The 22,192-nt window shown below is 34.0% G+C and overlaps 1 protein-coding gene across 2 annotated transcripts; it reads left to right on the top strand.

The window, feature by feature from the left end:
• Positions 1 to 612: 612 nt before the first annotated feature.
• Positions 613 to 21,276, top strand: LOC132548135 (uncharacterized). Of its 2 annotated transcripts, XM_060211957.1 has the most exons (7): positions 613 to 639; positions 2,682 to 3,748; positions 14,305 to 14,487; positions 14,979 to 15,144; positions 15,522 to 15,623; positions 16,744 to 16,884; positions 18,156 to 21,276. In XM_060211957.1, the coding sequence occupies exons 2-7, from the start codon at positions 2,728 to 2,730 to the stop codon at positions 18,946 to 18,948; spliced, it is 2,406 nt and encodes an 801-aa protein (XP_060067940.1). In that variant the 5' UTR covers positions 613 to 639; positions 2,682 to 2,727; the 3' UTR covers positions 18,949 to 21,276. The 2 variants fall into 2 exon arrangements, with proteins under 2 accessions (XP_060067940.1, XP_060067941.1); XM_060211958.1 differs by lacking the exons at positions 613 to 639; positions 2,682 to 3,748 and adding an exon at positions 7,638 to 8,145.
• The last annotated feature ends 916 nt before the right edge of the window (positions 21,277 to 22,192 follow it).

Below are 22,192 nucleotides of genomic sequence, written 5' to 3'. Positions count from 1 at the left end.
GTTTATCAAATCATTAAGCTTTGAATAATGTACGTGTATGAAGATATGTATTAAGTATTTACTATTGATTTTCTTCAGCATATGCCATGTACACCGAGAACATAACTGACAAATTTATGATACAAACGCATTAGAGACAACACACTACCGGACCTGTTATGCGTATAATACAAACGTAATATGTGTAGCTCCAGTCTAGTAACCACTGTTCTATTTATAACCCAGTGTTGATAGCGACTAACCTGATCACAGTGAACAACAGCTGTCAACTTATCACATTTCCCAGCCCTGACAGACCATGTGATTCACCGACCCTGTGTGCTACATGATGGGGCCACAAACGGGGATAATCACACCTAGTTTAAATCGAACACACTACTGAATCGTACCACAAAACAAAAATTGAATATAGTTAAATTTGCGGTAAATATATAACATCGTCGTCACATTTCATGCCGAAAATAAATTATTTTACATGAAAATATACTGAATTATACGTGATAAAACAACAACGTGTGATAAACCGTATCCCCATGATGACCTCTGACCGGGCACACTTTGAGTCGAAGTAATGCCCTAGAGGACAACGGAGAATCTGGAAGGAATATTTACCACTGGAGTTCGTCTTTAAATCGCAAGGTACGTATACCTAATTCACTAAATATTCTTAATGTGTTATTTCCATTGATACGAACACACCGCAATACCGAAATGTGAAATACGTGACTGTGTGCTTGGCACATTGATGGCTCCATGCCGATTGTATATCACGTGATAGACTTAACTCGGTTCTACATTCAAAGTGTATCACCATACCAACGTAATTACTAGCATACACACGTGTGTTCATGTGTATACATCACGTGTGACATACCATAAAATGTATATCTGATATTGTATTACATGTTTTAGTCATATAATAGTTCAAAGATAACTGCAAAGAACAGTCACAATCACGTGTGTACATTGTCGATTGATTTTAGTGTTAGTCTAGAGAGTGTGTATTATGGCATCCTGTGCTTTTTTAAAACAATCTTTATATGGGTCGAATTGTGTATACGTGCACATGACAAAAATACTGTTATCAATTAAGTTAAAAATATGTACAATCTCTTTTTTTTATTACGAACGTGATAAGAAATTGTTGGATCAAACATGCCTTTCAGCATGCCGGAGACCCGGCGAACCAAATCATGGAACTGTTGTATTTATGTTTAAAAAAGTGTTTTTTATTCTCCTTTTTTTCTCTCCATAAAACATTTAATGGAATTTAATATACGATATACAAGTAAAATATATTCCTTGGTGGAAATGTCTAAGGTGAGCAACTAAGAGAGTGATGTCAATCAGAGACATATTCAGAAAGTTATGAACATTTAGGACCTGCTGCTCTCGAATGCAGGAGAAAGTGGAATGATAGGAGGGGAGAATCTCAGTTATCTAGATAAAGCTGACAAAGAAATGGTATTCACAGAGACTGGCGATGTTCGTTCTATACGTACAAGGCGTAAATAGTTTTAAGACTTAAATTTACAAAAGAAAACATATAAGATAGTTGGAAAAAAATTAAAATGTGGTTGCTCAAATTGTTATGTTATGTTTTGATGCTCATTTTCATACAAATGTCAAAATATTATCGAGTAAAGTCTATCAGAATTCTGATACAAATAGGTTTGAAATGACCACGGATTTTCTAATCGGCCACTTATAAAAGCGACGAATTAGAACTGAAGTCAGTAAGACGTTTAATCAGTGGCTTTGCCTTGGGCTGTGGTAATTAAAGAGGTATTGTGGTAAGTATTTTCCCCCATTTCCGTCTCAAACTCAATGCCATACAAAAGAATCACAGAATCAAGCAATTTCAACATAGAAAGTTTACACTATATATATAACATGCGTTCATCAAACATTTGAATTAAAATGAACTATTCAATATTGAATTATTAGAGACGGATCTAAATTAAATCGATTGCAATGATCACAGAATTTCAGCATTTACAGAAGATCACATACAAGTTCATCATTTTACACATCATCACAAACAGCTTCATCACTTACACATTATCACAAACAGCTTCATCATTTACACATCATCACAAACAGCTTCATCATTTACACATTATCACAAACAGCTTCTTCATTAGACCGGAAGGTTCCGACTATCTGTCGGTGATTTTAGTTTGTCTTGCTCGCGGTCGCCACCGAACAAGATAAAAATAAAGTCGTGGATAGATGGAAATAACTCTTCGACTACTTCATCATTTACACACAAGTCTGTATCTGAGCATTGGGATAAAATATTTTATGGAAAAAAAAACATTAATTTTCTGTTCATCTAAATTGCGCGCAATAAATATTACTGAATCCATATTTCGGTAGAAGTCAAACTAAAAAAAAACTTGTATGTGTCGCCTTTCGTTTTTAATTGGCGTTTATTTACCTCTCATGATGGAATTATATTGAATACTTAGCCAGAACAGTGTTCTCGACTCTATCTTATTTATCTTAAACGTAAGACTACTTACGATGAACACAATGAATGCTATAAAAATGTATAAAGAATGCTGATTATATTATCATATTATATTTCACAAATAACCATACATTACATGAACGTGGTTTTAATGAGACTGTCGTATATATATGTGTGTACGTGTAAACATAACTTATTTTACTTACAGGTCAATTGGAGTAATTACGTTTGTAAATCGACTTCAAGCAAAGATTATGGACGAGCACACCAGTAGAACATTGAGAAACTTACTAGAACAACTTGGCCCCGAATATAGTCGCCGATTACAGAACACCAATATACCAACAATGGAGGTCAGCACTGGGGCAAATCCTGCTTCAGTCACTCAAACATCCAATAGAAGGGTTATTCCTAAAAGTACTGCTCCTCTTGTATTTCACAGTCCGTCGTCTATGCCTTGTGTCATTATGCCAGGAAGTATCACGTCATCTAGCAGTCGCCTTGGGATCCATGGAAGTAGTTCTGCCTCAAATAGTCGGATAGGAATACCAAATAGTAGTACAGCATCAAATAGTCGACTCTTGATGCAAAGTGGGAGTGGAACCTCAAACAGTCATCTGGCAATGCTTCAGAATACGGTTCAGTCCAACAGTGGTGCAGTAAACTTAGGGACTGCGCAACTTTCTCTTTTAGAACATTCAAATGTACTTGGAGTGTCTGCCATCCAAGATAATGACCGAAATCTCTACATTTGCGAAAATGATGTAGACAATCAATTATCTGGTAATTTAAATTCAATTTATGATAATTCCAATCAAATTTCAAGACAGGCATTTACGATGAGGCGCACACGAACAAACATTCCTTATTCAGTAAAATGTCAAATATCCAAAATGGCCGAGGAAAGTCCACGAATCACACAAGGCGAGATTGCACAGATATTTGGGATAGATAGAACCACAGTTTCAAAAATTTTGAAGAAAAGAAAAATGTATACGGACCCAAATTCACCACATTCTCCAAGCAAGATCAGTCGGTCAGCTGATGATGAAAGTAGCCAGTACGATCTAGAAGAAACTTTGTCTAACTGGTACACTGGGCTGAGAGAAAAGAAAGCTTCTGTCACAATGGCAATGGTAGCCGATGCGGCCAAGAATTTAACGGATGTATATGGAGTTCCTAAATCAAGCATTGACACACAATGGGTCAGCTCTTTCTGTCAACGACATAGTATTATCTGTAACGGGGAGGATTTCACCCAAATGGAGTTGACAGGTGAGAAATATATTTGTAATTGATATATTCATTGATAATCAATATGTGGATAAATTTATGTTGGTGAGTTATATTGAAAGAGAATAAGCCAATAGAAGCAGCGCTGATCTCTTCTTAAACAAGCAATGTCAATGTCGTTGTTGTAGATAGAGGAGGAAGGTGCAACTGAATTACTTTTACATTATATGCATGTATTTTCGAGAATCGTAAAAAATACTGAAATTTTGCTGGAGACAGAAAGCACATATTAAACATGAACCAAATTATCAATATATTCAAAATACTTGTAGCGTTACAAAGAATATTCAAAAGATGTAAAACAAAATGTTTTGATTCTGTTTTTCTGCTTATCCGAAGAAGTCGTTTGAGTGATTTAACAAATTTGACCTTGGACTATATGTCAAGGTATTTTTTTGCTCAAAACTGATAGATATCAGGTTTTATTACCTGAACATCAAACAGAAAAGAAAGATTTACTGACAAATGACACCGCACTGTGGTGTAAGCTCATCTTCACTTCACCCCTTCGGCAGTATAACAATTGATGCTATCATAAGTTGTATGATGTCTTCAAGAATTTAACTTTTTGGGATTATTGACCATAAGTGTATGATAAGATAATCATAATTTGCATAGGTATGTTCTCGTAGTTACTACCTATACATCTATACAAGAAAGACAACAAATCTTAATGCAGTATGCAAGAACCTGATGCATACAATGGTCCTAACGGTTAACTTGATCAACTTTTGATGTAACATTCAAAGGTTAAAATGTACAAATGTGGCTGCTGAACAATATAGGGCTTTACGTTAGTCACATGCGTCACAATATCAGTTTTAAGGTTTGACTCGTTGTGTAACAAAGTGTCTTCTTCACAAATTTGGTAAAAAGGCATTAGAATGTCAGCTTCTTTGACCATGAATTTATTTTTTCGTCATGCTACGTTTTGATCTCCCCGACGTACTTCCCTTCGTTTCACTCTACAGATGATGAAGCGATACGGTTGACAAAGGGTTTCGAGAATGCACATTTGCAGATTATACTGAAATGCTACTAAACTTGTTAATGCTAACTCAAGGACTCTGATGAATCCGGATTCTAAATCATTTTTATGAAAGCATGGCGAAATGAAAATGTTCCTTAGGACCGGTCTCCGATCGGGAAATGTGCGATCAGGGACGTCCCTGGTACGATTAGGTCGAATTTATGATGAAACAGAACTTAACAAAACCAAAGTCGGGGCCAAATTACTTAAAGTACGATATAGTATCAATACGTTTATTACGAACGCGCAATTCATGGCTATAGACTATTGTTTTTAATTCACTGTCCAGCGCTTTGTCATTTTCATGTAAAATGTAACGAATATGACATACTGAATAAAGGTCTATAATTAGAAACATCGAGGTACGCTTGGGCAATTAAAAAATGTCAACGCTAATTACCAACTCTATAACGTAGTATGGTGGTTGTATCTAAGTGTGTCAACATTTTTAATCCCCTATAGGACAGTTTGTTTTGATTGCGATTTTAGTCTTTTCCCTTAAATAGTATCCATTCCAACAGATAAATTTACCTGAAAAACTTCACATGTTGGCACTCAGAGACTAGTATTTCTTGCATTTTATCTATTTTTGTCAAGTTTACATTCATGATACTTCTTTTTAAATAAAAATATTTACGAATATGTTGAAACAAAATTCACATTTTAATCAACTTTATTCTCTACACCTTAATAAGTACAAAGAAGCCTATTTGATATATCTTGTGAAATCTTTGAATGTGTTAATTTTTATCTTATTTTGATGTAATATTTTGTCAAGTTAAAGTAACAAATATTGAATTTATCACATTTCAAAGTTGCGACTTTATTTACATTTACCTTGTGTTTGCTGTTACTAATGTTGTATTATTATTCTCTTTATTTCCTCCTTTAAGAAAATTTCACAAAAAGAACAACATTAATTTAGTGAAAGAGAACGTTGAATTGGCATGCAAATCAAAATTATTGCCAAGATATTATAACATTAGGATTATTATAGTAATTAAGTCGTTACAAAATCACATCGGAACATTGAGGTACATCATTTTTGCAATACAGTGATCATTATAACATAAGTATAATAATGATTAAATAGTTACAAAATACCAAAGTAACATATAAGATGCATCATAATTACATTACTCATATATATATATACATTGTACTTAATGATAATTCTTAAGATGTAATTTGTATCATATACATTTTAGCCATAATATGCTTTAAGCATTTTTGAAACATAATGGACTGCATTAAAGTAAAACTGTGATATTTCTTTTAAATTCAATTCATACATTACTTCTCCACCAATCGAGATATGGAATAGGTCAAAATCTGAGTGATCATGTAAATATACGCTAAACTCATGATCATGATGTACTGATAGGCCCTTATGATAAAAGGTAATAAAATTAAATGAAAATTACTACTATCATTTGCCATTAATAAATTGATTTGATACCAATTACCGGAAATGTGATATTGTTTTAACCAATAATGGCATTCTTTTTCTCTTTACTTCACTTTACTTTACTTCTGAGGTCAAACTTAATTATTCAGTATTTTTCATCAAATTAGATTTATATATTTAATTTAATATCTCAATCATATGAAGACAGACTGTGAGAAACAAAAGGAAAAATCTCGGGTAATGATCCGGGTAAGAAAAGGGCAGTGTATATGTAAAAGTAGATAACTGCCTTGCCATTGTTTCCTAAAATAACATCCCCACCCCTACCGTTAACAGCATTCGTAGAACACCCCCTTCCTGGGGAAATCGTCACACCTGCGTGATGTCAGTCTTCCGACAGTGTGAGTCGTATATGCATGTGTGCCATTGTATTCATACCTGTGACCAGGTTATGTAAACTGTCTGTTTTTTGTTATATCACTTTGGAAAATTGGCTTCGTCGTCTCAGTATCCTTAAGGAAAGGCTTGAATGTAAATTTCAAACAAATTTTAAAACAATGAATATCGCGCTTTTCTTTATCGTCATTTTACTATCATTGAAAAATAAGTAACTCAATAAATTATTTGATAATGATACTTTCATCTTGTTTAAACTGCAGGCACTTAAAATGAACATGAAAATATCAGTTTCTATTAAAACATTTAGTAAAAACTGCTAACATAAAACCCACATGGTCTCTCCTGTTTACACGAATTCTTTCAAGTAACCGCACCATTGATTTTCTCTGGGGCACTTGGTTATAGCTGTACACATACACAACACGTGATCCTAGTACAGGGAATCTCTGTTACAGTGAAGGTTTGTTACACACAGGCGCTCTATAAATAGAGCAGTTTTACGGGATCGGAAATCGTTGTGCATACAAATTGGAACGAGTGCTGGTGATTATACGTGTTTACACAAAGAAGGATTTAGAAAAGTGCATTGTGACTTTTTCTGAAAGAGTTTGAAGTGGACCTTAAGAAAGTTTTTAGGTACAACCTAGCGAAGTGCATACACTACGTGCTTGCGACAATGTCGTGTAAACGCGGTGTATCCAACTCGTATATAGTAAATACACAGGAGTGTCGGCGTGTGTTTTAACTTTGTAAAATCCGATAATGACATTGAACAACTACTTGCAAGCTCGGGATATTTGACATTGAAAATAGCAACCATGGAAGACAATGTTAAGATAAATGCCGAAAGATTGTTAGGAAAGTTCAGGTCAAAGAACGATAAATTAGTCAAAACGACTCCAGAAGAGATAAGTCATGATCCATTGTCATCTAGTGATCAAGATGATTTTGATGTGGAAATGTTATGCCTGGCTGCTTCTACTCCAAGAAAACGGACTGTCCTGACTCTAGAAACTAAATTAGAAATAATAAAAGCCGTTGAAAGGAAAGAAAAACTGAAAACAGAAATTGCTAAAGACTTTGGCATAACGGGAAGCACACTTACAGGTATCGTAAAGCAAAAACAGCAAATAATGGAAGCATGCGATTCTGGGACTTTTTCACCTGCAAGAAAACGCATGAGACATGGCAATTTTATTGCAGTTGAAGATGCCCTTTACGACTGGGTGCGTAAAATGGAAGGAACTAATGTCAGCTTTAGACATGCAGTCTCTGGCTCCGTATTGAGACAGAAAGCAAAGGAAATCGCCAGAAAATTAGGAGTCACTGGATTTGTCAGTTCACCGGGATTTATTGAAAGATTTAAAAAGAGAAAAGGCATACGAAAGATCGACGGTCGTTCTTCGAGACAGAGATCATCCGGGTTAAGTACAAATGAAGGAGAATCTACTATGACAGTGGATTCACAATTTTCAGAGGATGATAGATTTGAGATAGAGTTTGTGTTTCATGATGAAGACAGCACTGGTTATGTTCAAGAAGGTAAAAAAAAAATCCTTTCATACACGATGTATTTGGGGCGATTCCATTACTTTTCCGCCAATTTCAACCAATTTTGGTCCGAAACACTAGGAGAGAGCAATCATTTGAGTATTTGAGTTGGTTTGCCCTGGGGACAAGGGAATTAGTTTAACTTTTCCTTTAAAATGCTATTTCTCCTTTATGTTAGTGCAAATTTCACAGGGTAAAGTTTATCTGTTATTATATAAATGAGGTCAGTTTAACAACTTCGGACTTTTGCTTTAACCTGCTGCTCTCTCCTATTGCCAGTGTGGATTTCACCTGTGTTTCTCTGAAACATCATTTAGAATGTACAATAATATCTTTTTGGGGTGCCAAAGGGGAAATTTACATTCAAAAGGATATTACATATTGTGCATTTGTTGCTATTGAATATTGACTATCAAATGCCTATCAAGGCCCATTCCAGGGCCTCTTATTATTCCTGAAATATACAAAACTTGACTGATGACAATTAAAAATATTGAAGATGGTTCTTATCCAATTATCTGTAGACATGCTGATGGTTATAAAAAAAGAAAGAAAAAAAGAAGAAAAATATCAGTGGAAATTTACATAAATTGATGTTTGAATATTTATACCTTTGTGGTTCATGAGCTATGTTGTGAAAAACCTGGAGAATTAGACAATAAAGGTTTAAATAATGTAAACTGAATCACCCCATGATAGAAAAATCTTTAACTAACCTTTAAAAGACTTCATTATTTTCTTATATTGAAATATTGAAGGATACATGTCAGTTCTGTCTGTGTCCGAGACACTATCTGTTCGTAGTATTGCTCCAGTTGTACAGCTCTTTCCTTGGCTTTGGTAGCCACATACTCTTGGTAGGTCCTTTCTTGGTGAGCCTGTCAGATAGAGTATATTAAAGCAATATCAAATAGTAGTGAATCAGGCCTTGTTGCTGATGAAAGTCATAATACAATATTACATGTCAGTAACATCATAGCATGTTTTTACAGAAATGCAAAATTAAGACATAATCTGATAATAGGGAATGAAGACTTTTTACTTAAACGTTAATATTTCTAGAATTTCGGTTTTGGTTATATGACTTTCTTAACTTTGTGGTTAATTCATTACCTGATAGGTCCAGAAAGACATAGCTCGAGTACAAATTTCCATAATGGTTTCTGGTTTTTGTCCTGCCAAGACCATCTTCAAAATATGACAAAATAATTTCATTAATTATTATATTGAACATCTCACCCAGCTTAAACAATCTTATGATATATCTGGCATAAGTTGCTAAATGACAGAGTTTCATCATTACTGTAACTGATAACAGATTTACTCTATCCCCTGGGGCAAATATGAGCCCCTTATTTCAATTTTGGTTATGCACCTCAAAGACCCTTCCATTTATGAAGAGTATTTGTTTCCAGCGTATCTTTGTCTAGATAGACAAAAATTGTTGACACTCAAGTCAGTATAACCCTTTTATGGTATCACCCCTTAATTAGTCCCTTGGGGGTAAACCAGAACTGTCATAGTATCAAAATGCCCTCTCATAATAATAAAACCAATAAGATTTGCATGACTTACAGTAGAACATGAACAAAATGAATCAAAAGTATCATTTTCCAATGTAAACTGAAGTAATCTTCCCCCTCACCCAGGGCAAACCTGGAGCCCAGTCATGAAATGGACAATTTTGATAAAGTACCTTAAGATCCTGTAATCAATCTGGACTTTCTCCAAAACTGTAATTCCACTATAAATTTATTTATATAGAATTACCCAAGAGACCCTGCTATCTACAGAGAGTATTGGTTTAAAACTTATCTTGGTCTAGAGAAGAAGTTTTGTGAAATTCATGCAATGGTGACTGCCTTCGGTCCTGCCCCTTAAAATCCCTTGGAGCATGGACCACATAATAAAAATTTTGGTGCATCTTTGACCAAGGGAAATTCCTACAAATTCATTGAAATCAGTTAAGGACTTCCTGAGAAGAGGTTGAAAACTTGAACTGTGTACAAACGCTCAACAGATGATGCATTATGGTAGATGAAAGTATGATAAGAACAGGCCGTCTTAGAATTTGTATCTGCAATTAGTGCAATTATATTTCAATACAACACTTTGGTGCGAAAAGTGCTGAAACAAGATTACCACTATATATGTCAATCTATAGTATATGATTTAAGTATTCCAGTTACAGATAAACACATTTTACTGTTGGTGCCATGTGACCTATTGAATGTATGGGCTGGGAAGTAAATTGATTCTTTTTAAGGAAACTCAGGAACAATCTTCTATGTTCTTAAAAATCCTGATGTTAAAAGTACTAACCGATTTATACTGTTCATTTGGCTGTAGATCAATTCTTATGATGTCAAACTTTCCAGATAAAGTATTTTCACCTGAAAAACCATATCAAAATATTCAAATGTGGAGATAAATACAATATATCATGTATTACAGGTATCTTATAGAATGAAGAAACTTTTAAATGAACATTTTATATATATATTGTCCATTCCCCGACTTTATATTTCTGTCATCTATTTTAAGTCTCAGTGCTAAACTTGATTTTGTGAGATAATATATTGTGAACAGTTGTCTTAATTTGTGCAACTTTTGACCAAGTTTATGTCGACTTTTCGAGATCATGACAAGTTTGACTATCATGACTGTGAATGATCAGATGATTTTACTTGACTTGTCTTGTTAATTATCTCGACAAGTTAACAAATTTGGCTTTAAGTGACATTAGCTTTACAAAATAACATGATTTGTAATAGTCATTACCTTTAAAAAGTTGTGTTATAATAATACCATTTTAAATAACTGGATGGCAGAAATTTGCCACTGCAGTATTTGCATTTGTCTGTCATGATTCATGATTTTAAGAGATTTGTCAATTATTTTAAATCAAATTAGCACTATAATGATGACTTTATACATGTCTGATTGTACTGCTAACCAAAGAAAAGTTTGCTAAATAAAAAGAAAAAGTCATAAATGATTAGATACATTTATTCTAATAAATGCTCCCTACCCTCCTCAGTATTTCAGATGTTTTCATCTTGTATGACTTACCATAATGTTGTAAAATGAATATCCATGCATATGCAGTTGAATCCAAAAATAAACAAACTTGTAATTTCAGACAAAATAATCCTCAACACAATCACTAAATGAATAGTTTCTATATAACAAAACTGAAACTGCTAACATGAGTTCAAAAGTCAGAGTTGTAGACTATCATAAGAGTTCCCTTTCTTTGGAAAATTTTCATGTCCTTAGGGCATGTATAAGAATGAATATGATATAATACACTGTATTTGTATTATGCAACTATTATATATATATATATATATCATAGGTACATAATTTGTAGTTTACTCACAAGCTGGGCATGTGTATGATTTGTTGAACTCTCTTGCTCCATCTTCATCGCAAAAAATGTCTGATTGAGGAAATGTGTTAAGGAATTTTCTAAAATATGACTACATGACACATGCATCATATTTGTCTTTTTTATTGCTAAATAAATAATGTTTTCACAACAAATGTCTATAGAAATGTCAAATTTTGGAATAAGACATGAGGCAAGGCTCACAAAGTAAGGATTACAGAAAAAAATGAAATAACAGATACTCAATAACTGGTCAATACTTACTTATTTCAGATCATGGTTTTTAATTTAACTGGTATAACCATTTTCAGCCTGTAGTGATTTTGATTTACTTGTTATTCAATATAAGTAATATTGTGTTTTAAAATCATCTTCATGTCTTCAAAGTTAATATACTTTTTAACCAACTTAGCAAAGTCATTCATCCGTTTCATCCAAGGATACGAGAACAAGAAGTCACCTGCAACAGACATTTGATTAATAATTCATAATTTACATTGAACATGTAAAGACTTAGGAATCAGAAAAGCATCTGCTGATAGATCTACATGCATCAAATCAAACAGGATTTAACTATGCAATTGCCATAAAATTGGTATCAGTAGCTGATATGTTTAACTCAATGAAATGGTGAAGTCTTGCATATATATGTACACACAAACAATTTAGTCACAACATTGTGCATATAGTGCATATAGATTATAGATCTTTTTAAAAACTCAAATTGCTAGAATGAGCTGGTGGATTTGTAAACTTTTCCTTCTCTTTTGATGATTAAAAATGCCTTGAAATTGGTCTACTTACCCATGCAAACGAGTTTAACCTCTTTCTGCACTTCTTGTAGTTACAAATTAACTCTCCATCCATTCTTTACGTGATGACTGGAAAGTTTACCTGCACACTGCTTAAGTATATATGCGTGTCTGTCTGAAGGAAAAAATCATAAAACTCCAGCAAAATGCCAAAAATATACTATACTATTAATATATGGTAAAGATGTAGCCAACTGAGGTACAGTGTACTCATCACAATGTAGTTTTACAGGAGATTGATTGAAAACTGTAAAGGGGAGGGGGGCTAAGGGGGAGGGGTCATGTTTTGTATTTCATCAATTTTGTGTGATTTGTACCCTCATTCGAGAGAGATGGGGACTACTGAGACGGGTTGGTCTACCATGTAACTCAAATTCTTTAATTTAATTTGGTTTTTAAATGTTTTAATGTCAGAGCTCGCTACCTTAAGTTGGTGATAACGCTATTTCATCAATAACAATAATTCCTTCCTAATACATATCAGGTGCTGTTTGACATGAAAGCCTACCTACATTAGTATACTTTTGTTGTTTATATCATTTGAAAGTTCCCCGCCAAGTTGAGACTGGAGTCTGCTATATTGAAATCATTGTGACGGAAACGCTTAGATTGTTGTAGTGTTAAAGATTTGTGTTGTAAAACTTACCAATGATTCTGATTGTTGATATTTTCGTGGCAACATGGCGGGGTGGACAGGATTTTCTGATGAAGATCTCCGTCGGTTGAAAGGTCGGGAAGCTGACAGATCACCTGTGCAGCAGAGAGGTTAATATATCCGAATTATTAACATGTTGCATCAAAACACATATTGCAAACTTATATGTTGTAGTTCGTGTCATTGCACCCCGACTTTCTGATCTCGCCACTGGCACTGGAAAAGTAAACAATCGGAGTGAAAAACAGTAAAGTCCAGTTCCATAATAACCATATCATATGTGTAGTAGCCTTAATTTTCACTCCTGTTGTTTATATTCTAGATGCGTATATGAGCGTCAAACTGCCTTTAATCAGGGACAGCGGTCTGTTCGTTTAAGTTTAGGGACAATACCAGTTCGCCAGCACTATAAAACATTTCAGGCAGACATCTAGATGAAGCTGCAAAATTTAACACGTCACCTTGCGGCTTATGTGATACCAGCCATTTAGGATCTTAAATTGTGCTAATAGCTAGTCAGCTGATAGCTATATATCACATGTATCTAAAACGGCAACAAGTGGCAAATGAATAGACAATCAGTGTAATATTTATAAAGAAAATTAACTCAAAAATGAAGCATGAATGGAGAATGAAAATTAACTTTATTTTACGTTGTATTCAAGTTAAAAAAAAATCAACATCAGTTCTATAGAGCCTTCATTATAATGTTGCTAAGGGAACATTTTGCTTTTTGGGTGAAAACTCATGGGTGAACCACCATCAGTAGGGAAACCCATTCTGATTCCCCGGGGTGACTTACCTTTGTTTCACACTGTCAAGTTTAACAACCAATGAGCTGAACTAACCAAGCAGGTTTGAAGCTCAAAAAAGATTTTACATGAATTTGAGTGATTTTTGAGTTAACTTTTCCAATTTGGAGAGAACAAATTGTTATAATAAACATTTTTATTAAATTTGTTTATTCGCTTGCCTTATCACCCCTGAAACAGCCATGGTCTGTTTAAGGCAGAGTCTCCTTGCATTGTATGTGAAGTAACTGGTTGCTACCTCTGTGAACAACATATGGGAGGCCCATCACATGCTATCCAGAGTGATTAGGGTAGAGTGTCTTGACCAAGCTAGGACACAGACCAGTCAGTCTTTCAGCTTACTTGGATTGATATGATCAAAACACATACCTTTGATCTTTACCTGAGGTTACATAGGCCAATGCTCTAAATGACTTATTTGAAAGACAACCATTTCTCTTATATAATCTATTGAAAATATTTCTGTTTCTTCCCTTTCAGCTTCAAAGAACTTAATACCCATGCCCTACAAACAAGGCCAATTTCAGCAGAGAAATAAGACTCGAACACCTGAGAGACGAATGCCACCTTCTGCAGCAAGAGGAAGTGCTTCAGAAGTGCCTTCAGCAGGGCAAAATGTATCTCAACCAAAACCTACATCTAACCCCATACCAAACCAATCATGTGAGAATAATTTTTAATTTGAAAAATTAATATTGTATAACAGGATAACTAAAAAATTTGATCACTAAAAGATCATTTCACTACAATACACTGCACTTGAAATTGTTTTTCCAAGGGTAATTTTATTATGTTTAGAGTATAAGTAATTCATTATAATATTTTTTCCTCCTATGCTTGCATCATGCCATCATACACTGTAGTAAAGGTAGAAAAAAGAGGATTTGAAAATGGAAAAAGAATTGTTAAGAGTGTTACATGAATCTATCTCATCTTGATACCATTCCATTGAGTGTTACATGAATCTAGGTCATCTTGATACAATTCCATTGGGGCTTCAGCATCTTCATGTAATTGAGTACATTTGACCTTGTTTTAAAGGTCATAGAGGTCAGATTTGTTGAGATATCAGTCTGTGATAGGTAAACATTACAAGGCTTTCATTTGTTGTTAGAATATTAATTACTATGGTATGCATTTATGATTCATCACAGGTAATAAAATTCCACGTGACCGCAGTCAGTTTCCAACCAGTGGCGCTCTGTCAGGTCGAAGTGATATGGAGTCTACAGATATGACACTTGCTGATCAAATACCGGAGAAAATTGTAGTGAAGGAGGAACCAAAGTTTGAAGACCTTGGTCCAGAAGAGGCTCTGAAGTATGTCATGTACTGCAGGTCTTTTACTGTCACTTGAAGATCCGGCCTTTTCCTTGTGTTTTGTGAAATAACTAAATTGATAAGTGGGTGGCAAATTTTCAGAGTTCTGCATCAATAACAAATTATTTCATTTTGTTTGTTGCATAAAAACCTTTGAACTTGATAAAGAGCATATATTTGGGTCCAGTAAGACACTCATCAATGTTTTGAAATGTCAAAGGAAGTTATTGAATTTATTTTATGTGTGCATGTGTAAATAAGTGAATCAAATGAGTTACTTGGATTACCAGCCATTAGTATCATTTCCTAGCCATGGCTTATTTGACGAACATTACAAAACATTCAATACTCATGGAAGTATTTTCTGGTTTTTACAGTCGTGACCTTGGTAACTTGGAAAAATTCAGAGAGCAACAAAAAGAGATTGAGGAGGCTAACAAACATAAAAAAGCACTCTTAGCCAAGACCTTGTCTGAGAGGTAAGTTCATGTACCAGGCACACTCGAGCATGCAAGAATATATTTACTATCATAACTATTGAAATGGAAAGCCTTTTATGCCTAAAACATTTTTGGGAAAAGGCATTATAAGGTTTACCAATTTCAGTGATTTTTTGTGACTGTGTTATGTAGTACTGCATTTCTGTGAAGCTGTAGAACCTACATTTCTGTTAAACTGTAGGTCCTGTATTTCTGTGATGTGGGTACATTTCTGTTAAACTGTAGGTCCTGTATTTCTGTGATGTGGGTACATTTCTGTTAAACTGTAGGACCTGCACTTCTGTGATGTGGGTACATTTCTGTTAAACTGTAGGTCCTATACTCTGTGATGTGGGTACATTTCTGTGATGTTGATGGGCCTGCATTCTAGTGGTGCTTTTGGTCTGATGTAATAGTCATGAAAGGCCATATGGATTTCACCTTCCATAGAAAAAATAAATCTTTATGTATTTTTGTAAACAATTAAGCTATAAAGTATTATTACAAAAGATGTTTTATTAAGTCTTGAAATATATATATCTTCTTGGATTTGTGTGCTCTTAAATTTAACTTTATTTTTTTCTTGTCAAACATATTAATGGATAGTATTTGATAAATAAACTCTACATGGGTTACAACAATTGTGAAACAAGTTTCAAACTTATATTAATCACTCTTGTTGGCTGGGATGGAATTCTTACTGTGGGAGGAAATCAAAGTACCCTGGGAAAACCCACATGGTCCAACAGGTGACCCCATACCTTTTCACGTCCATTCGGGAATCAAACCCCAGATAGCTTGCTGAAAGGCAAATGCATTACCACTGTGCTACCAGACCATCCATTGTACTTGAATAACGTTACTACTAGCCACCAAGTGATTTTGTGTTATTATGCATCAATCCAAGACTCTTAAGATCTATAGCAACCTGCTCTCTATTATGGAAAAACAAGGGTTCATTCAGCATACCAGATATCAAATTCACGGGGTGAAATTGAACTCTACCAAAACAATACTAACTTGCCTCACAAAAATCCTTTAATTTGAAAAGGATTCGCAGTCCCATCAAATATCTAAGTATATAAATGCCTTTTCATGCAGTATCATTATATACCCACAGGCAAAAGAAAGCCAGGATGGAAGCAGAAAAGCTGACACACATTCAGAAGGAATTGATGATACTAGACAACCTACTGAGTGCTGATGTAACAGTAGTGCGGAATAGGATTGAATCTGCTAGTAGAGATTACATGGAAGCAACGTATGTTTAGATTAACACAAGCTAGTAATAAGATAAATCTTTGATAATTTAATTTTGAAGCATTTGAGGATGACAGGTTTGGAGTTTTATTGAGTAGGATATTGTCGACTTTAGTTTCGCCTGGTACAGCTTTTACATCATGAGATAACAGTATCCTTCTCAATTAAACATGTGACCCAACACCCTAGTAGGATGCCCTGCATACCATTTGATATCCAAGCAGAGAAGGATCTTATTAAATCCAAACAAACAGACATTGGTTGTCTCTTTTGCATCCTCGATACTCAGAGGAATGTGCTAACTTTGCGCCTCTTGAACATTTCATGGCAAGTTGAATGCAATAGGAAGTAATTTGATAGGTCTAGCAAGGGTTCCAGGAGAAAAAACAATTACAGACTGATATGCTCCTTTGAAGTTAACAAAGGAGCGACATCTAACTTCACAGCCAGTACATTTTACCCATCTTATCCACAAGGTGTCACACATGGAACCTTCAATATTGCCATGGAATGTTCCAGGAGTGCAGAGAGCAATAGTTAGCAGTAGTTAGCGTAATGTCTGGAGTATCAAGGATGTCGCTTTTAGTATTTTCTCTCAACTTCCATATAGTGTAGGCTCATCTTAGTCCTTAGAAGTGCTCTTATAATTTTGAGATGGATCAATAAAGCAAAAATCGGTGACGGGTAGCTATCTTGGACTTTGACTATGAAAGTTATCACTATAAAAGCACTGGATGAATCTTTCTCGTTACAATTTCCTTTGGTCCCAACTTTTGCCCTTTCAATTCTAGTACAGTGCTGATCAGGGAAACATAATGGCGGAAATGTGGCCTGCTAAGAATTTGAAGTTATCACTATTTCTTGAAGCAGTTGATTGATCATTTGAAAATTTCATATGTACATGTAGGTCCCCTTAGTCTCTTGTATACATGGTCAGTTTCGAGACTTGTAAAAAAAGGCAGATTGGAGATCAGCTTGGATTTTGACTGTGAATTTTCATTATCTCTATTTCTTGAGAAGAACTGGATTGATCCTAGCCTACATGTACAGTGAATTTTCATTATCTCTATTTCTTGAGAAGAACTGGATTGATCCTAGCCTACATGTACATCCATTTATATACAAATCAGGAGAAGAAAATGTCCGACAGCAACCCTTTTTGATTTGACAGTTAAAGATTATCATCACTATTTCTTTGAGGTATTCTCAGATTCTCTATAATATCTAAGATCATAGAAGTAAATTAGAAATATTTTATTTTTGATGTTTCAGGAGACGTTACGACAAGGCTGAAAAGGAATTCATTGAAGCCAAGTTGGACTTGCAGAAGAAGTCTGAACTGAAAGAACAGTTGACAGAACACTTATACACCATTATACACCAAAATGAAATTCGAAAAGCCAAGAAGTTATCTGATCTTATGTCTGAACTTGATATGGAGACAAAGGGAGAGCAGTTGTGCATAGGTAATTTACCTCCATTGTCTGCATTCTCCAGTATGGGTATGGTGAAGATTGCTTCTCCCACATCTCCAAAAAGTGACGACATTTTCCAAAGCGAGCAAGCTTCACAGGGAACCAGTTCTGCAGTATCAGTGTCTTCAAATTCAGATACTAGTATAAGTGCTATAAACGTATCAAATTCAACTGATACAGGTCATACGAGGACTGAAGCTAATCTATCCAGTGTTGTTGTTGACTTATCCAATGAAAGTTCCATATTGCCAAAAGAAAGTTCTTTATTGCCAAACAATGCATCAAATGATAATCATGACACAACTTCTCCAAGTGAATCTCAAGCAATAAGTCAGAACGGTTCTGGAGAAAGCTTGGACTGTTTAACAGAAACAGAAGATTTTAAGGTAAATGACAACACAGAACAACCATCAAACTCATCAACTTGTGCAGATGATTCATCAAGCTATAATAGTGCAATGTCCTCTAATCCAGGCGGAGAGGACTCCTCCCAGTCTCCAAAGCATACAGAAATTCAGGATACAGAAAAAGCATTGCCAAGCTCTTGGACATTGGACTCAGTCAGCATAAAAGAGGAACCTGTGACATAGAGCACGTTAGATGATTTATTTGATATATGTATACACTCTGTTATGATTTTGTAATTCACTGCCATTATGACTCTGTTCAAGGTAGATATGTTTTACATTAATTGATAAAATTTCTGTCAATGATTTTATTTCAATCAATGTACGAGGGAGGTACTTTAGTTTGGTAACTTATTTGCTGGTGAACTACTGGATGCAACAACAAAATATCCAAGAGTTCTGCTCTCAATTACCTGTATCTCAAATACTTGCAATTCCCTGGATAAATTTTAAGGTATGCAAAGCATCCTAGATGTAAATTTGGCAGGATTTTGGTTTGACTGAAGACTTCATAGTGTCTTTAAAAGGATATATATCAAATAAGCGATTTATCATGTTTCAATGTCAAAAACGATCTAAATAGCTTTATATACCACAAGCTTTTTTTTTTCATGTGTGCATAGGAAATTTACAAAAAGAGCAGAATCTCTTGGTTTTGGAGCTGTTTGGAGGTACATATTTGCGCTACATGTAGGATTTGATATCAACATATATATAATGTTAGTATTTGATATCGGCATATATCATATTTAACGCTGGGATGGAGATGTCATTGATGCAGTTGGCACTTTCTGTATCAGATGATTCTTTTATTTTTTATTTTTGATTGTTGTTAACCTTTCCTACATACCTTTTCAAGGCATAAAGTAGGTATGGTTCAGAAGCATAAACTTCAATTCATTATTTCATATTCCGCTTCCATTGGATATCATCATTTCATAAATTTCATCGTCTACAAATCAATCATAGTACTTACTCTATTCATAAGAATAGGAGGTTTTACATTATCATTTTAACAGGTTAGACAATTTACTTTCTGATTTTTGCAGCTGCAGCGAAACAGGGCAAACACAACATGTCAGATGTCAGGTTACATAGCTCAACATTTTATGACACACTTAATGAGATATGTAGGATCTTATAGGAATTTTCATTGGATATATGTTTATTTAAGAAATCAGTAATTATTTCATAAAATCTTTGGCAAGCTTAAATAAAACATACATGTGTGCTGAATAGCAAGGAAAGCATGCGATAAAGGTTAATTGCAAAAGAAAATGTAAAACAAATTTATGGTATTGGTATATATACAGATAAATCATCTGAGTATGTCGACTAACATTATTGAGACCTATCCAGACAATTACATCTTTCAGTCTAAATGGGACATCAGATTAATTAGCAAATATTTAATTTTCTATTTGTCATTATTACATCTTCCCTACTATTTTGTATGAAAACATTAACATGTTGATGTTGCATTGAAGTGATGCATTTTTTGTTTGCATGATTTTAACAATTGAGACATAAACAAATGAATTTCATCAAGATATCCCTCAGGTCCTACAAGACTAATAATAACTGCCAAATGCTATGTTACTACTTGTATGTCACTCAATAATTCTTGTTCAATTAAAATTGTAAAAATAAATATTTTTTATATAAGTTTTACATGAATCATGACTTTTAAAAAAAGAACATTTATCCAACCATATATTCAGTTTTGTTAATAAACCAACAAGACTGGTGTGTATAGACTCTGAATCATAGAAATGATTAAAAGTGTTTAGTAGAAAATCACCTGTAATGGCTGTACATATACATATATTGAAGTGTAAGTTATCATGATACTGCTGAAAATGGATTTTATCTGTTAATTATCTACAGATAGAAGATATCAGATCTGTACTTTATTTGATGTGATACATTAAGGATCACTGTAAGTTCAGATAAAGCCTTTTAAAAACTGCTATAGAAACCCTTGTCAATAATGATGCTGCTCCTGGAATTTCCATAATACAGTTAAGTCTTCAGAAGTGTGTTGTCTGAATGATTATAGACCAAAGAAATCCCTTTAAGAACAAATAGTATTGAGGTTAAGTGGTACTTATTTCACAAATGTTTTTAACAGTATTTCAACTCAATGAGGTATATATCCTGGTAATTCAACCAGCTAATTGTTTTGATAGTGTTGACTGATGTACACTTTTAGTGTTCAGTATATCAGCCTGAAAACTTAGGCATTTATAACTGGTTGTACCTTATTAGATAAGATATTCTGTAGGTGTATGCATTGTGTATCTTTAGTATGTTATAGCAAGCTCTCAACCGTTGTGCCATTGCTATTTTATATTAAGGGGTATTAGCTTAACATTTGCTGCATGTTGTTTGTGATGATCATATAACCGTATGGTTAGACAATATACTTGCTGTAAAAATCAAATATCATGTTGATATTAGATACATAATATTACCTTGATATGCAATTAAATATTTTTTTCTTAATTGAAATATTAATTGTTGTTGTCAATTGTTGGTACATTCAATTTTCTCATCTTCAATTCATAAAATGTCATAATGATTTAGCAATGACTACAATTCACAAAAGACCTAGATACCCCATTGTACAACTTCTCATTTGATCGCTTTTACACCAGATGAAAAATTTTGTAAAATTCTACTTTGAGCTACAGTGACTTACAGCTTCAGGTGGCAATCCTATAAAAGACATGAATCGAGGTGTATTTGTTATGGTTTTATCAAAGGATAGTTGTTGTATCCTATGAATAAGTATTTGAAGGGATCACACAAAAGGTCATGAAACAAATATTGATTTATATTTAGGCCTCTTTTCTTCTAATTTTCGTGTGATCAGTTTGTTAATTAAAAGTTAGTATATTCAGGGGAGATTAATCGGAGCCATATTGCTTGGTTTAGATACACTTTTGGAACCACCATCATATGGTGTCAAGAATTTCTATAAGTCCAGATGTCAAAATATATAAAACAAAAATGTATCGTTATTGTTTATATACCATAAATGAAATTAATTCTTTACATTTATATACGTTATCTTTTTAAATCAACAAAGTACCGTAGCACATTGAAATGTTATACAACAGTGAAAATTTTTTGTGCTTCAACCAGTTCTCCTGATTTTATCAAAATTATCAAATGAATTGTTCCAAGTAGAAATCAGCTGGATTTACACACTAAGTCACCATAGACTGTTACATGTAATATAGATTTGTAAATTACAGTCAGTAGGTTTCATGTTTAGTCCAGATCCAAGAGTTGATTCCAAACTGATGCCAGACAAAGAATTTGCTAAAAGTTAGTAAGTTTTTAACTGACTTTGCCCGATTTAAAGTTATTGTAATGATTTAGAAAACAATATAAAATTTAGTAAAATTTGGACAAATACTTG

This window comes from Ylistrum balloti, unplaced genomic scaffold (genome assembly GCF_031769215.1).
Source record: "Ylistrum balloti isolate Yb309-2 unplaced genomic scaffold, AGI_CSIRO_Ybal_v1 Utg370006, whole genome shotgun sequence".
Lineage (NCBI taxonomy): Eukaryota > Metazoa > Mollusca > Bivalvia > Pectinida > Pectinidae > Ylistrum > Ylistrum balloti.
This window is presented reverse-complemented; position numbering and strand designations above follow the sequence as displayed.